This window comes from Onychostoma macrolepis, chromosome 19 (genome assembly GCF_012432095.1).
Source record: "Onychostoma macrolepis isolate SWU-2019 chromosome 19, ASM1243209v1, whole genome shotgun sequence".
In the NCBI taxonomy this organism is placed as follows: Eukaryota; Metazoa; Chordata; class Actinopteri; order Cypriniformes; family Cyprinidae; genus Onychostoma; species Onychostoma macrolepis.
Window position 1 is genome coordinate 5156953 of NC_081173.1, and position 17174 is coordinate 5174126.

General features: G+C 37.7%; 1 protein-coding gene across 36 annotated transcripts in view; it reads right to left on the reverse strand.

The window, feature by feature from the left end:
• Nucleotides 1–2438: 2438 nt before the first annotated feature.
• The window catches only part of rims2b (regulating synaptic membrane exocytosis 2b), a 175490-nt gene continuing 160754 nt past the window's right edge, over nt 2439–17174 (reverse strand). For 19 of the 36 annotated variants that reach the window (XM_058752960.1, XM_058752961.1, XM_058752969.1 and 16 more), the window contains 5 exons: nt 8424–8565; nt 8156–8268; nt 5776–5877; nt 5543–5682; nt 2439–5188 (listed from right to left, as the gene is read on the reverse strand). In XM_058752960.1, the coding sequence (XP_058608943.1) occupies nt 4982–5188; nt 5543–5682; nt 5776–5877; nt 8156–8268; nt 8424–8565 (704 nt within the window). In that variant the 3' untranslated portion in view covers nt 2439–4981. The remainder of the gene's footprint in view (nt 5189–5542; nt 5683–5775; nt 5878–8155; nt 8269–8423; nt 8566–17174) is intronic. The other 17 variants (XM_058752988.1, XM_058752985.1, XM_058752986.1 and 14 more) reach the window with 5 other exon arrangements.

A 17174-nucleotide genomic window follows, 5' to 3' on the forward strand; every position in this document is an offset into this window, starting at 1 on the left:
GTTGGGTACCGTTCACATTTGAACCGGTACGGTACCGGTACCGGTATCTGAAATTCGGTACCGGTACCCAACGGTACCTTTTTTCGGTACTTTACTCTCTGTGTAATAACAAAAACATTTATTTCAGTGAAAAAATAAGTCCAAAACTCTCAATTTCAACATTTTGAACAATTGGACCCAACAATTGTTTTCTTTTTTCTTCCAGAAATTCTTGTGTTTTATTTTTTTTCTGATAATCAAATGAAGGCATGAAACATTTATTTATTTCTAATCAAATCAAAATGAAACCCTTTTATTTTTTTGGCAAACAAACAGAGGTTTACTGTTAAAATTAATACATGGTAGAAAATGATGTGAATATACCTTTAAAAAGTTATAATAATAATTGTATTTTTTCTACAATTAAGTCGTTAATGTGGTTGTAATAATTATTTTTATAATTTAATTGTTTTATTTAAATTTGTCAGTAAATGGAATATATAAAGACGTACATTATACTGTACAAAAGTAATACAAGAGTAATATATTTCTGTTACATGTTAAACCGCACTTTTATTTTGACAGGTTGCGTGAAGTTTCTGTGTGTATACAGTATGATATGATGCTAGTTTTCTCAAATGAAACGGTAAAATTCTCATGAAGTGACTCACAGCCTGTAAGTTCATGTGTTCATGTAGTGCAGAGGCCGAAAATCACCGCGAGTTCACGTGTGCTTCAGTATTTGTTTATTAAACAAAACCGCGTCTCCGCCATTCATACATACCGAGGCTAACGGAACATGCGGAACATTCATATTTAAACCGTCTTTTTGCGTTTTAATATTCACATACACTAGTTCATATCGCGATTCGAATTAAGTGACAGACATTCTTTTATTCATCCAAAACTTGCCGAATTCCGTGGCATTCCGCGTTATAGAGTAAATTCCGTTTATATGAATGGACTCCGCCATCCTGTCCGCGTTTTCGCGGAAACCATATGACCCTAGAAATGTAAGCACACTTCAGAACATTTCGGTTTGCTCTGCGTGTTGTGTTTTAAAGAGTTGCAGGGGTGACAAGTCACAGGGTCTCTCTCTCTCTCTGTCTCTCGTATGCGCCCAAATGCGTTCTCAGGTACCGAAATTTGGTACCGAATGATTTCATGTGAATCGATACTCGGTAGTACCGACGCAATTCGGTCCGTACCCTTAAAAGTACCGAGTTCGGTACCCAACCCTAAAGGGGTGGGACGTAGGTGGAGCTGAGGTGCCTGGTTGTTGAAACCATGCTCACCTAGCTTGACAAACAGCTTGACTATGGGATTGACTCCCTTTTGGAGCCCGTCTCTAGTGGCCAGTCAACGAATTGCAGTTTAAGTCACGTGTTGGATTCAAGAGAGAGACTGGAAGGTTAATTGCCGCTTGGTTGTTTAAACAGGGAAACATATGATCTGGAAATATTAACCATTCCTATTTTGCTTCAGTTCTGAAGAGGTTAACACTCTCAATTTACTACTGTATATTCATCACATTGAATGTTAATTTGAAAAAATAATCTCACCAGGTAAGTAATAACAGGTAAGTAACATCTCAAAAATGAGTTACTCTCTATGGCCCTCTATTTGCTATTTGAAGCCCACAGGGGTATGGAAAACCATTTTAGGATTTCATACACCTGGCTCAACTAGTAATTTAGAGATATCCAGATCATCTATTCTGCATTTTTGGCTTGTCGTAATTGACAACTGCTGCCCTCCCAAGCTCAAATGTGACTCATATTTCTCCAATGTAAATTTGTGGTGAAAAATGGAAATGCTGCATGCCCTAACTGAAAATGATATGGGCAGATATGAGACCGCACCGCTTGTTTTTATGTTATGTGAATGTATTTTCGAACAATGCTATATTAATCCGCGTCAGCAAAGTGTGTATCAGTCTGTGTCAGTTTAGCACATTCATCTGATCGTGAATGAAAGACATGAAACAAAGACCAACTAAACTATTATATGAATAAATTACAATCAAATGAATGAAAGTATAAATCCTTAAGTTTAAACATGCTCTGGTGAATTAACCTGTGAATAATATAATAATAAAAAAAAATACATATTTAAAAAACAACAGACCTCCAAAATGTATAAAAATGGCCTGTAAATATTTTTTGTTAAATAATCCAGTTCACCAACATTAAAGCATGTTAACCTATTCTAGTACACCCAATACTGCAATGACCTTTTAAAATTGCATATTGCTTCTTTGATGTTGTTAAACACATTTAAAAAATTATATTTAAGTAAATTAAAGTAAAATGTTCTTAACCTTTTTTTTTTCTTCACAAAAATAACAAACAACCAATAATGTCTTAAGAACCAGTCGGTACTTAAGTTCTGTTTAATATGAATGAAAGCAACGGTTTTGTTCTATTTTTTAAGTTACATTATTAAAAAAAAAAAAAAAAAAAAAGGACTAAGTTACTTTCTTTGCTCCTAGCTGTGGCTTTAAATCGGAGAACTTGCAACAGCTGAATGTAACATTTTGTCTGTCAACATAACATGCACAATATACGGTTTTATTTCAAATAAACTTGCAGAGGTCCAGGGAGTGCACACATTTTCTGGAAAACCCACACACTACCTGATACTTTGACTACATCGCTTTCCAAGAAGAAGAAAATGGCGGCATGAGTGGCTTCAATATGCTGTCTGTCAGAGACAGTAACGTACCTAATACGTTATTAACATGCACGCGAGTATGAATTTGTTCTTCATTCGCTGAAATTGATAGGTGATTTTTATAATGTATATCACTTGTAGTCTTCTCCAATATCATGATGTGTTACATTTAATTACCCCTTAGCAGATTTTGTCTTATTTAGGTGAAAAGTAGACCTAAATAATTCTCCCATTAGCACATCTGTGGCTTACTGTTATACATTTAAACTTTTGAATTGCTTCTGACTGAGACTATATTTGATTTGATTATTTGTACCACTGTTTACTTAAGTATTTAGTATGGTTTAGTACTGGCGTCTAGATACTCTGCAGTATGTTAAGTGGCCATGAAGGTAATGTTTTGGTGTTTTTTTGGTAGCATGTCATGCTTGTGAGAAGGTTTGGTGAATGACTGCAGACAAACACAGGGATTAGTAAATGAATTTTATTCTCTCAAAACAAGAAACAATTAAAAATTCATATTGTGTGGCAATTTTCCCATCTCCACAAACTGTGACTCGCTCCTCAATCGACAACCAGTGTCTGTTGCATTGAACACAACGAGAATGAACATTGTCCAGTCCTCTCCGAGTTCAGAGACTTCGTACAGCACCATCCAATGGGATCTGTTTTTATAACATTTTCTTTATAACAATAATAAAATAAAATATACTTGCAACTTTTTTTCAAGTCAAACTTGAATAAATATAAATTTTCTTAACTTTTTCCCTCTTGTTTTTTAGATTTCTTTTGTCTGTTTGATTTTCTTTTCCTTTTTTTCTTTTCAAAACTTCAAGAAAAGATGAGTGCCAAGAGGTGGAATGTTGCGTTGAATGTCTGAACCGTCGGCCACAAAACCTGGACCCTGACCTGAATCCGTGGACGACACTAGATCAGGGGGATGGCCTAGCCTCTGGTCCACATGCACTGTACACAAAACTGCGAAAAATTCCCAGATGTCTCTATCAAAACATGCTGTATTACTCAGACGGTGTGCTCAATCCATGTTGCAGACCCTTTTCAACATGCTTGCTTTGAATGAATGAGCCATTCTATTGTAACAGAACAGTGGAATCATGACAGACCCATAATCTACAGCTCCGTCTCCACATGAACACAGAATTATGGCTGCATTTGAAGGGAGAAATGTACAATTTTCCTGTTCGTTTTCATATCGAAATCAATATTGTACATTTATTGTTTTCCTTGACAATCCCTTGCTTTTTTCTGTTAATAATATGAGATACAAAGTCTCACCAGGCCACACCTGTAACTGAGATCTGTAAAAATACAGAAGAATATTCTAAAGGATGACAATCACATCGTTATCATTTTGCATTCAGTCTCTTTGAAAATCATGCACTAGAGAATTTCATATTAAAAATAATACAAATTGTTGAAAATGGCTGATCTGGTCATCCTTAAATAAGTTTCTTCCTCTCTTTTTTTTCTTTTTTTTTTTTTTGCAAGTCTCGAGGAAAATAAACTTCCGATTTTTTTAAACAACTCTGCATCCATGCAAAAAAAAAAACCCAAAAGAAAAAAAAAAATATCTCATAAATTTCATACAGTACATCAACAAAGAGAACATCATACCGGAGCACAAAAAAAGTTCCATTATTTAATTAATTTCTTTTTTTCTTCCCCCCCCCCCAGAATTCTGTTGTTTCCTGAATCAAACAGGAACTCTGGCCTGTTTTCTCATTTCCTCATCACCGAACTTTGAAGATCAATCCAGTGGAGATCTGGCTTGATGTAGGGTCATTCCCTTGAGAATGTCATGTCTCTGAGGTTACGCTTTCCCTTTTCTGTCCCGTCTTAGCCAAGCGCTTCTCTCTTTATGGATCTTCTTTTGACAGCTTGGCTTACAGTTATGGCTACAACGCTTCAAGTTCTACTGTAGGTAAGAAACACTGACATCTCTTTGAATACAACAGAGAGGAAGCAGCCAGAGTAAAACGGCGTCTTCCTTTTCCGGTGGAAATCAGCACTCTTAACGTCCTACGGTTAAGAGTCAGACTCCACCGAATCCCTGGCTGCATCTCTTCAGCTGAACAGAGAGACTTTCTGTGGCGTTCTTTCCCTGCGTGTGACAGCAGCATACATTTTCTTTTCGTTAATTTTTTTGGCAGAAGGACGCAGGCCTTTTCTTAGCCTCTTGTCACATGGGCTCAGAGGACACAACATCAAGCATGCAGTGTAACCAGAACGTGACCCGTCGAGACCATCTCCTCTCTTTCTGTAGCTGGTGCTACTCGCGCCGCTCTCTACCGCTCACCACCTCGTGCCGCTACGACCGAACGTTGGAACTGTCCAGGCCTGAATCTGGAGGTTTACTACTTAAAGGTGCCAAAGTTGGGTCCACTAATGAGGTGGGAGGGAAGAGCTTGTACCAGCCAATCACCATGTTGGTCAGCTCTAAATCGTCTAACAGGATCTGGGCGGCTCCCATGAAGGATTTGTGGTCCATGCGTCCATAGTCCCCCCAAACAATGATCTGTAAAGAAAGACACGATAGGTCAAAGAGTTTCAGGGGATGTGGTGCAGTGTTGTTATCGTTGACTAAAATGAAAACCTAAAAAAAAGAAATAAGCTGAAGTACATACAATATTAATAAATACTATAAAATAAATACTATATAATACTATATAATAAATATTGCTGAAATAACTGAGGGAGTGAAAACACATCCAAGTCAAATTTCACCCACAAATCAAAAGAAATATATATTTGGCACATTTTCATCACAATTAAGCCTTACATGAAAAGTACACACTTTACTATAATTTTTTGCATTACATATTGTTCATACTTATTAAAGTAAGCAAATAGGATGCGGTCATGGTGTTACCTGTAAAACCTTCCCCTCAGGATTCTCCTCAAACTGAAGCTGCTGTTGATAAAGAGGATCCAGTGTTTTTCTCGCTGTCCGTGTTTTCTTTTTGTTGATACACTTCCCGTTGTCCAGCAGATATACTTTTACGTAAGGTGCTGCAAATAATAGACCACAAGGATTTACATAGAAACCTCACAAAATAGTCCAGGAACAAAAAAAATAAGCATCGTGTCATGGATGAGACATACCTGGCGTCTGTTTGTTCCCTGGTTTGCCCACCAGGCCTCGAGCCCGAATAACTTCAACATCCAGCCTCTCCTTCCTGTGTACCATACCGATCTGGATGTCTCCTGCGGAGAAAGGCCACATCCAAACTCTTAGAGCAGACAAAAGGTCACTTCATTGAAACCATTTGATTAAAGGTATTACAGTGCTATGGACAAAAACATTACTTTTTGGTAGAGATTTGTGTGTTAAGCCCAAAGTATAGTTTGTTTTTTTACACTTATACTAGTCTATGCGCACAGCGCAAGTAATGTAAATGCGATTGTTCAAACTAATTTTACCTTGCGCATGTACTTTGTTTTTTTGCACATTACTTTGTCCACAAGGTGGCAACACTGGCTCTGCCTGTTAATTCACAGGCACTGTTTACACCTGCGTTTACAGATGCATTTTTATCGATCACAAGTGGATGACACTAAATACCTGAAGTCTAAAACATTTGAGAGCTTTCCATCACTTTCAGAGGTAGCCGCAAACTGATCTAGCATGTGAGCATTATGGGACGTGTTTTGAGAAAATGCACCAAAACAATAGATTCATACTTTGATGTGTTGTATTAAAACACATAGGTTACGAACAAAATCTGTGTTAACATTTGTATTCTTTCCATTCGCTTCTTTTCCTGCTTGTTCGTAAGCCGCAAAATAGCTTCATTCATTCAAAGTATTCGTGCACAGAATTCGGCGCTCCTGCGAAAGTGATGCAGTGTCCAATCCTGCTCCTGGAGGGCCATCATCCTGCAGAGTTTCACTTGCCTCAACACACCTGCCTGGAAGTTTCTAGTATGCCTAGTGAGACCTTGGCTGCATCCGAAAACTGGAAAACGCTGCCTTCAGAGGACACATTTCAATGCAGGAAGGCATCAAGGCTATGTTTTTCTATTCGGGGGTGGGGGATAATTGGTTACATCTCAATGTTGGAAATATTTCTGTTTTAAACCATGAAGGCGAGACAATGGATATCAAACTTTGCGCAAGAGTTATGCCGGTAAACGTCTTAATCTCAGTCAATTCACTATATGCAGAAAGTGAAAGTAAAAATGTAATGACGGATTAATGACGGACCTTTCAGCATCTGATACAGCATATTCTACTATATTCTAGAGACAAATCTACATCTACATATGCTGATAATGGTATATAGCTAACTGTTTTAATATTTCTCTTGTGGCCTGTACATAGTGAAAAAAAATGAGAAGAAACTTATTTTGTGTTAAACAGGTTGTTTTTGAAAGTTGGTGCTTGAAATAGGCTAAAGTGTTTAATTTCATTGATTTTTATTGATGACTGCAGTGTTAATATTTTAATTATAGGCCTATAATTCATTGTAAGCTATTAATAGACCTGTTTTAAAAGACCTTTTTTAAAAACATTTTAATTGAGAAGTAAATAGCCTAATATTTTGTTATCCTCGCAGCGTGTCAGTTATGCTGTAATTATTGCGGGGCAAATTAATTGTAATTTTAATTTAATAATAAAAGTAACTTAATAATAAGAGGCCTAATAAAAATAAGAATGTAACAGGCCTATATTAATTGGAAATGTCAAATCCTCTTTGCCAATAAATGATGTTTTTGACAATATCTCTGGCTATCGTCGATACAAGATCATCGTCTTTCGACGCAACCCAGCAAGGGGAGGTTATCACTGGATTAGTCCAACGAATCGTTCGGTTTGTAATGCGTACCAAACCGAAAGCCTCGTACCAAACAGTTAAATACGAATACGTGTATCATTACACCCCTAGTGTAAATGTATGTTTCTGGACAACTTTTTGTACTTTTGATGTTATTTCTAGCAAGAAATCAGTATTATAGTAACTGAATATTGGCTTAGATATCACCAAAGCTCGTTCTGTTTTGTTGTAGATTATTAAACCGTTACGCTGCCTCAGAAGTATGTCCGAAATCAGTTTTGTGAGGTGCCTTCGTGTGCAAACGCTGCCTGCCTGTCATTGCCAGATAACAAGCCAGCTGCCTAGGTTTTCGGATACAGCCCTTGATTAGCTGGGTCAGGTGTGTTTATTAGAGTTGGAGATAAACTGCAGGAAAGTGGTCCTCCAGGAGTAGGTTTGGACACCCCTGGTCTAGACGAAATTCCAACACAAATGGTAACAGGAGATGCATTTAAAAGGCATGTTAAGAGCAGGTGTAAATAGTAATTGTGATCGGGTCACTAAAAACACATCTTAAAACCAGTTGGAGCCATGGTCCTGTTTCATGGATGAAATGGAACTACTTGAGACAAAAGTGAAATATACTTTGAGCTTTACAGTGTCTTATTCAACACCAGAGAGAGTTGTTCATGTGAACAACAAAAGAAAACAGTAAGCGATGATACTAACCCATTGGGGGCGTGGCCAGTGTCTGTCTCCCTGCCAGCTGGGCGGGGCCAAGACCATCCAAAAACTCAGTGAACTGGCTATCTGATGAGATCTTCACTCCAGGGAAGATCAGACTTTGAACAGATAATGGACAGAACATCTGTTAATTGGGTGCTAATAGCCTCTGACAAGACATCATCACTGACACAAAACCCGCCAACCAGCAATAGTGGTGATGGCATGCGATTTAGGAACATTTGTATTCAGAAGTAGATTTTACAGTACTTACTTTCCAGGTTTTGCCTTTTCACCGTCATCTGTGGTCTCTCGGCTGGGCTGCCGTGTCATCCTGCTCTTCATCTCGACTGCTAAACCAGTCTCTACGCTCCGCTGGATCGCCAGACGCACCGGCTTCTTCTTCTTACCCTCCTCTGAAAATGACAACAAGGGAAGGGAAGATGAGTAAATGTGTGACACTTCTACAAACAGTGTCTCGAGTCCTTCTTGATTCTGAATCCAACAGCATAGTTTCATGGTCTTGGTCTTGTCATGACTCGGGAGCATTTGGACTCAGCCTTAAATCAGATCAAGTGCAGTGTTGAGTACTACGGATCTGCAGATATGTTTTGTGGTCTGTACCAACTCGCACACAAGGTCTCTCAGTGCAATCGTCTATCTCTGGATCGGAGCACACTGTGTGGGTCACGTGACACTGACGTGAAACCATGGCTTCATTCATACTATAGGAATCATTCAGAGCCTCTTCCACTCTCTGTCTTGTCTCAGACTGAACCTACTCAGGTCTCAGCCTGGACTCTGACTTGAATGAGCTGGTCTCGGCTGTAACACTGCCACTCCACACCCACTGCCGTTGTTTGGGCAAACATATAGTCCCATCCCAAACTTGTGGCAGAAGAGTTGCCAGATGTCGACATGTCGAACTGTTCAAACAAACAGCAATGTTCTGAAAGTGTCACAGAGCAATAGTGTTGTTCACTCTACAAATGGTTACTTACTGTTGTCTCTGCTCATCAAACTGGGCCAGAGAAAGTATTTTAACATCTGAAAACATGACATATTTCACCCTTTAAGAAAAACACATCATTGACCAGCGCTGAATGAGATGCTTAAACAAAGACGTGTTATGACCAACAGGGGGCATCAGTGTGCCACTCAGAGCAGCGGCACTGTCCCGAGTGTCCCATAGATCCATCCATCTATCCATCTATCTATCTATCTATCTATCTATCTATAATGCACATATTCATCCATGCATCCATCTATCCATCTATCTATCTATCTATCTATCTATCTATATCTATCTATCTATCTATCTATCTATCTATCTATCTATCTATCTATCCATCTTGCACATATCTATCCATCCATCTATCTGATTATGCACATATCTATCTATCTATCTATCTATCTATCTATCTATCTATCTATCTATCTATCTATCTATCTATCTATCTATCTATCTATCATCTATCTATCTATCTATCATGCACATATCTATCTATCTATCTTGCACATATCTATCTATCTATCTATCTATCTATCTATCTATCTATCTATCTATCTATCTATCTATCTATCTATCTATCTATCTATCTATCTATCTATCTATCATGCACGCACATATCTATCTATCTATCTATCTATCTATCTATCTATCTATCTATCTATCTATCTATCTATCTATCTATCTATCTATCTATCTATCTATCTATCTATCTATCAGATTATACACATCCAATAAAAGCAGAGAAACCAAAATAAATCACACATCACATACAGCTCTTCTGGCTTTCAGTTGGTCACAAACCATTCACAATGACATTCAGTGCTAACAAAAAGCTTTCAAAAGAACTGGACATAGCAGCGCCTGTCACACTTGGCATGTGGCTTCATCCTTACCTCCGTCTGTCTCGTCAAAGGAGTTCATGCAGGGGAAGTAGACGGCCAGTGCCTCGAAGGAGGCAGACAGGCTAAGCCGGCTCTGTGAGCGCTGCATTCGCATGCCGGGGAGAGCGGCGCTGCCATCCTGCCCTTGTCTGCCCATTTTTACCACCCCAGCACCCTCAAACACCTCTAACAACACCGAAAGAGGATGGTAGACGAGTAGAGCTAATGCTGTGGGACGGTTTTGGAGAAACAGGTTCGATAATGTTGTATTCAAAGCCTCTCATCGGTAGCAGCCGCGAGTCTTATTAGTTCTCAGGTCGTTATGCGGTGAGGATGACTGTCTGACTGTCTCTTCTGCAGCGCGCTACTTCATCTGAGGGGTGGGAGGGGCAGATGGTGGCATGTGCATGTGGCTCACAGATGATGTGGCCAATCAGAGGCAGAGAAACTAAGAGACCCCACAAACGCTTCTCCAGGAGACAGAGCTCTGCCTAGAGATACGACCGCACATGCACATGACTTGCCTTCTGACTGCAGCTTCATCAGCCACTACACTGACAATTATATTCACACAACAGTGTTGGGAAGTGGCTAAAAGTAGCAAAGCTTCTAACTTGATTACATTTATTTAGTAGTGTGACAAGTGAACTGTTTTCATGCAGCTTTTCCAGTAACAAGCTGCATTTTTCAATGAAATGCTACACGACTGCTTTTTATATTGCCTTGTATTGTGGACGCAGATGCACAGAAGAGTGAACAGAAACAACAGCTGGTGGCAGACATCAAGTCAATCTGCCATATAGTCCTTAAACTTTCCTTGTAGCTGAAAGAGATGAGTGTTGGAAAACACTTAAACTAGTAAGATCGAATCCAATAGGGCACACAATTTTTATTAGTCTTCCCAGTAAGAGTTTTTTTTTTTTCCAAGGATCCATTAAATTGATACTTTTACATTGTTACGAAAGATTTTCAAAAGCATTTGTTTCAAAGTCTTTTAAACTTTCTATTAATAAAAAATCCTGAAATCACAGTTCCCATAGTTTCCATAAAAATATGAAGCAGCACAACTGTTTCCAACATTGATAATAATCAGTTTCTTGAGCGGCAAATCAGCATATTAGAATGATTTCTGAAGGATCATGTGACATTGAAGACTGGAGTAATGATGCTGAAAATTCAGCTTTGATGACAGCAATAAATTACATTTTAAATTATATTCAAATAGAAAACAGGTATTTTATTTGTTTTACTGTATTTTGATCAAATAAATGGAGCCTTGGTAAGAGACATCTTTCAAACAAACAAACAAACAAACAAATAAAAAAGAAAGAAAGAAAGAAAATGCACTGAAAGTTCTGAACGGTGTTGTATCTTACATAAACTCTGCCCCTAAATGGCACATTCAATTATTGAATGATTAACATGTCAGTCAAGCTACTCCTGCTGTATAATTAGGTGGTTATTGTCAAGAATATGCTGCAAATAGGTCCAGACTTTCTGCGATCTTTATCAAATTGTTGATTACATTTTCTATTGTTCTGCATTAAACCACCACACTTGCACAAAACCTCGTGTTTCAAAGCTTCTGGTATTAACATTGCAAAGTTAAGCTTAGTAAGCTTTACCATTGACAGTGTGGCAACTAGCAGTCTGATTTCGTTACTGTAAAGGCATGAGATGACAATAAAACCTGACATTTCACTTCATGATGAGTTTTTAGGCAAACAGACCTCAATGAAGACAGGACCTTCAGCTTAAATTTGAGACAAAATGTACACTTCTGTAGCTATAAATATCTTTATTGTGTGTAAGCTTAAATCATCACCCTGCTCAATACCGGCTCAAAATAGAAACATCTCGAACCTTCCTATTAAAGTCTAAAGAATGCAGGCATGACTCATATCACTGCTCAAACCTCAACATGTCAGACACTAACACAAATAATCTACTGCACGTAAATCCAGCAGAGTGCAATACTTCCCAGCACGTTTCTCTTGTATCGTTTCTTTTAAGTACACAATCCAACAAACTTAAAATACCATCTAAGTACTAAAAATAACTGGGTAGTTGAAATCTGTAATGTAAACCACCGCCTAGTAAATGTGCCATCTACTGTATATTAAACAGACACAGAAGACTCTTATCTGACATTAGATTCACTGTGTGGTCTCAACAATGTCAGAACAAACAAAAAGGAAGCTGGTTTAAGTCACGGCCGCAGACAAGTAGTGCTTTATGTCTTCAGATGTAAGATGCAGCAAGTACATATAATACATTCATTATATGTATAAAGCACAGCATGCTCCAAATCTGCGCTCACTTTAATTAAATTAATTTTTTAATTACATAATTTCAAATCTTGCAACCCAGCAAACTGCAGTAATAGGCAGGCCTTTGGGAATAGAAGGACTATCTACACTATATTCAAAGGTTTGGGTTGATAAGATTCTTCTGCTCACCAAAGATGCATTTATTTGATCACAAATACAGAAAAAAATATTATAAAAAAAAAATATATATATATACAGTGGTGTGAAAAAGTGTTGGCCCCCTTCCTTCCTTTTTTTTTTTTTTTGCACGTTTGTCACACTTTAATGTTTCAGATCATCAAACAAATTTAAATATTAATCAAAGATAACACAAGTAAACACAACATGCAGTTTTTAAACGAAGTTTTTTATTATGAAGGGAAAACAAAATCCAAACCCACATGGCCCTGTGTGAAAAAGTGCTTGCCCCCTAAACCTAATAACTGGTTGTGCCACCCTTAGCAGCAACAACTGCAATCAAGTGTTTGTGATAACTGGCAATGAGTCTTTCACATCGCTGTGGAAAAATTTTGGCCCACTCTTCTTTGCAGAATTGTTTTAATTCAGCCACATTGGAGGGTTTGAGCATGAATGGACTGTTTAAGGTCATGCCACAGCATTTCAATTGGATTTAAGTCCAGACTTTGACTTGGCCACTCCAAAACCTTAATTTTGTTTTTCTTGAGACATTCAGAGGTGGACTTGCTGCTGTGTTTGGAATCATTGTCCTGCTGCAGAACCCAAGTGCACTTGAGCTTGAGGTCACAAACTGATGGCTGGACATTCTCCTTCAGGATTTTCTGATAGAGTGCAGAATTCATGGTTCCTTCAATTATGGCAAGTCATCCAGGTTCTGAAGCTGCAAAGCAGCCTCAAACCATCACACTACCACCACCATGTTTGACTGTTGGTATGATGTTCTATTTATGAAATGCTGTGTTGGATTTACGCCAGATGTAACAGGACACACACCTTCCAAAAAGTTCAACTTTTGTTGCATCAGTCCACAGAATATTTGCCCAAAAGTCTTGGGGATAATCAAGATATTTTTTGGCAAATGTGAGACGAGCCTTTGTGTTCTTTTTGGTCAGCAATGGCTTTTGCCTTGGAACTCTCCCATGGATGTTGTTTTTGCCCAGTCTCTTTCTTATTGTTGAATCATGAACACTGACCTTAATTGAGGCAAGTGAGGCCTGCAGTTCTTTAGATGTTGTTCTGGGTTATTTTATGACCTCCTGGATGAGTCGTCTTTGTGCTCTTGGAGTAATTTTGGTTACTCCTGGGAAGGTTCACCACGGTTCCAAGTTTTCTCCATTTGTGGAAAGAACTTCACAGTTCTTTCATGATTTATTAGGAGGGGGCAAGCACTTTTTCACACAGGGCCAGGTAGGTTTGGATAGCTTTTTTCCCTTAATAAATGAAATCATCATTTAAAAAAGGCATTTTTTTTTTTTTTTTGGCTTGCATTATCTTTGTGTAATATTAAAATTTGTTTGATGATCTGAATCTTTTAAGTGTGACAAATATGCAAAAAAAATTTAAATCAGGAAGGGGGCCAACACTTTTTCACACCACTGTATATATATAATTTATTTTTATTTTTTTAAATAACTGTTTTCTATGTGAATATATTTTAAAAAAGTAATTTATTGCTGTGATCAAAGCTGAATTTATCCCAGTCTTCAGTGTCACATGATCCTTCAGAAATCATTTTAATATGCAGATTTGCTGAAGAAGAAACATTTCAACACTTTTGATTAATTTAATACATCTTTGCTGGATAAAAAGTATTAATGTCTTTTTTTTTATTACCACAAACATTATGATGTTTATTAAATGCAGTATAAATGGAATACAGACAAAAATAAAACTGAAAGAATCTGTGTAACAAAGAATTGGAATATTCCACAATGTCATTCTTTTAGAATTCATAATGCAACACTCGGGAGAGCTTTAATGCTCCAATAAATACAGTCTCTCGAATAACAACCAGGTGTTGAAATGTCTCTTTACCATCGTATCATGTGCTGAGATATTGGCTGGTGACCTATGACCCACAGGAACAGATGGACGTAGTGAGCGGTCAGTGTGTTATTAACAGCCGGACCACACGGACTGTAAATGCAAGTCCATTATTCCACAACAAGTGGTTTACACAATCCTGTAAAACAGCCCATGACAGGGTGTTTAGAAAGGCTTGGCGCCTGAGCAGAGAGCTTTGGGAACATTTTCATGATCCTATTTTTCATTTATCACTTCCAAACCCTAGTAAACTGCCTACCTAGACATCATTTTAAGGCTATTTTAGGTTACAGGCCCTATTATACCTATAGATGTGCATAACTCTTTAAAATGTAGGTAGTCAAAATTGTGTTTCATTTATACAATAATATTTGACAAAAAATGCACAATTTTAGCCAGTATTTAAATGCACTATTTATATGGTGTATAACGACGCCAATGTATCCTTATCTCCTTTGAAAGCCACTTTGGTTGTTTGTCAAGCTACAGTACGAGATTCTTTTTGCAAAAGGTTCATTCACAGGAACCATTTGAATTAACTGATTCATTAAAATTAAGCTAAAATGAGCTCTTTTGGCAATGAAAATAACACAAAACTGACATTACAAACAGCAATCAATGCACTATGAAGCTAATCATTGGAAGTAGTTACCAGTGGTCTGTGCGTGTTGGATGTGAAAAGCGAAAAGCTGCGTGTTTGTGATAAACAAATGTATAATAATGATTAAGGAAGCGTTATTATAGATTATGAACTCATTTAGGCCAGCGATGGTTTAACGTTGACAACATCTTAATGATGATTTTGTGGATTATTGTGATGTTTTTATCAGCTGTTTGGACTCTCATTCTGACGGCACCCATTCACTGCAGAGCATCCATTGGTGAGCAAGTGACGTAATGCTAAATTTCTCTAAATCTGTTTCCGTGAAGAAACAATCTCATCTACATCATCTTGGCCTAAGGGTGAATACATTTTCAGCTCATTTTAATTATCGGATTAATTATTTCTTTAACTTTTTAGTGATTCTGCAGAAACAGACTGCAAGACTGTAAACCGAGGAAGAAATAATCACTCTAAAAGTGAGAGAAAGCTGTACAATGTGGACAAATTACCTGCACAAATCAGAATTTATAAGAACAGCCATCGCAACTCTGTATCCATTTACAGGCATGACTTTTTTCTTTTTCTTTTTTTTTTGTGTTGGGTAAAAACACACCTTACAAACTATATATACACACCAGATATGAATATTTTGCAGTTCTGCTTTATTTCCAGTCCATTAGTATATGCTGGTATTAGTATACTCAATGTAGCTGTAAAAGTAAATAGCTCCTAGGAACAGCATGTTATCTCTCTGAAGAAAAACAGTGTGACCCATTAACACCAGGTCCCCATTACCCGACTGAACAACAAACCGTATGACCACAGCCAATGATACACTGACAAAAGCCGCTGGACTCATCAGAAAAATATTATTAGCACTGTTTGCTAAAACGCGTATCTCATCCCACATGTTTGTCAATAAATTATGCTTCAAATCATATGGTATGAGTAATCTGACTTAGATATTTCATCTTCAGATGATAAAATGAGTGGGCTTTTATTGTAGCATAACATCACATAGACCTAAAGATGGACTCCTTTGAGTTGAACCTGTAAACAACCAGCTATTAACCACTCAGAACACACTTAAAAGCCCTCTGCAACCACAAAATCATACCCACAACATCCCACCATCACGTTTGCTTGGCCAAGCACTGATCTCAATTTCTTCAGATATTGTAAAAATCTAGTTTCAATCCATTAAAAAAAGTTTGTATCTAATATTAAGCACTTTAAATGAAATCCAGAAAGTATTTGACTCTTTTGTGGTAGTGTGTTAATATATCATTAAGTGCCACTCCAGAGGCATGTGCTCATGAAGAGCAGGATTTTACATCATGCCATACTGACGTACACAGCCAGTGTATCTATCCTCCTCCAGACTCTGTGTGTCTGTGTGTGAAAATCAGAGGAATCAGGAGATGTATTTTTAGCTGTATATGACTGATCTGGCAGGAAACAGAAAGGAGACGATCTTTAAATACGCGAGGAACGAGCACTGCGAGTGAGAACGAGTCTGTTAAGTATGGAAACATGTTGATCTGAACAGCGGGAGAGTGAATCATAACTGCATCTACTGCAGCAGCTCTGATGCCACAAAAATATTCTCTGACCTATTTTAAGAGATTCTGGTGGAGGCACACAGCCATACGTAACTACTTTTCGTGAACACAAAATAAGATATTTTGATGAATGTTGGTAACCAAATAGTTTTGGTGATTATTAACTTCCACTGAATGGACAATAAACACTTCTCAAAATATCTTCTACGTTCCACAAAAAAAAAAAACTTATACAGGTTTGGAACGACATGAGGGTGAGTAACTGATGATTGAAATGTACTTTAAAACTTTTAACTTGGCATTATTACAAAGTGCACTTTTTAAAAGTGTACTTGAGTGTGTTAAATAGATCTCATCTTCAAGTTGTCGCAAACCTGTCAATTGCAAACCAATATCTTCTGAACACAAAAGAAGATATTATGAACAATGTGGGTAAACAAATTGTTGCAAGTAGCCATTGACTTCCATAGTATGGGGGAAAAAATGCTATGGAACTCAATGGATACATGCAACTGTTGATTGCCAACACTCTTCAAAATCTCTTCTTTTGTGTTCAGCAAAGGAATGAAACTCATACAGGTTTGGAACAAGTCCAGGGTGTGCCGTGCTTAAAGCTGCAGTCCGTAACTTTTTTT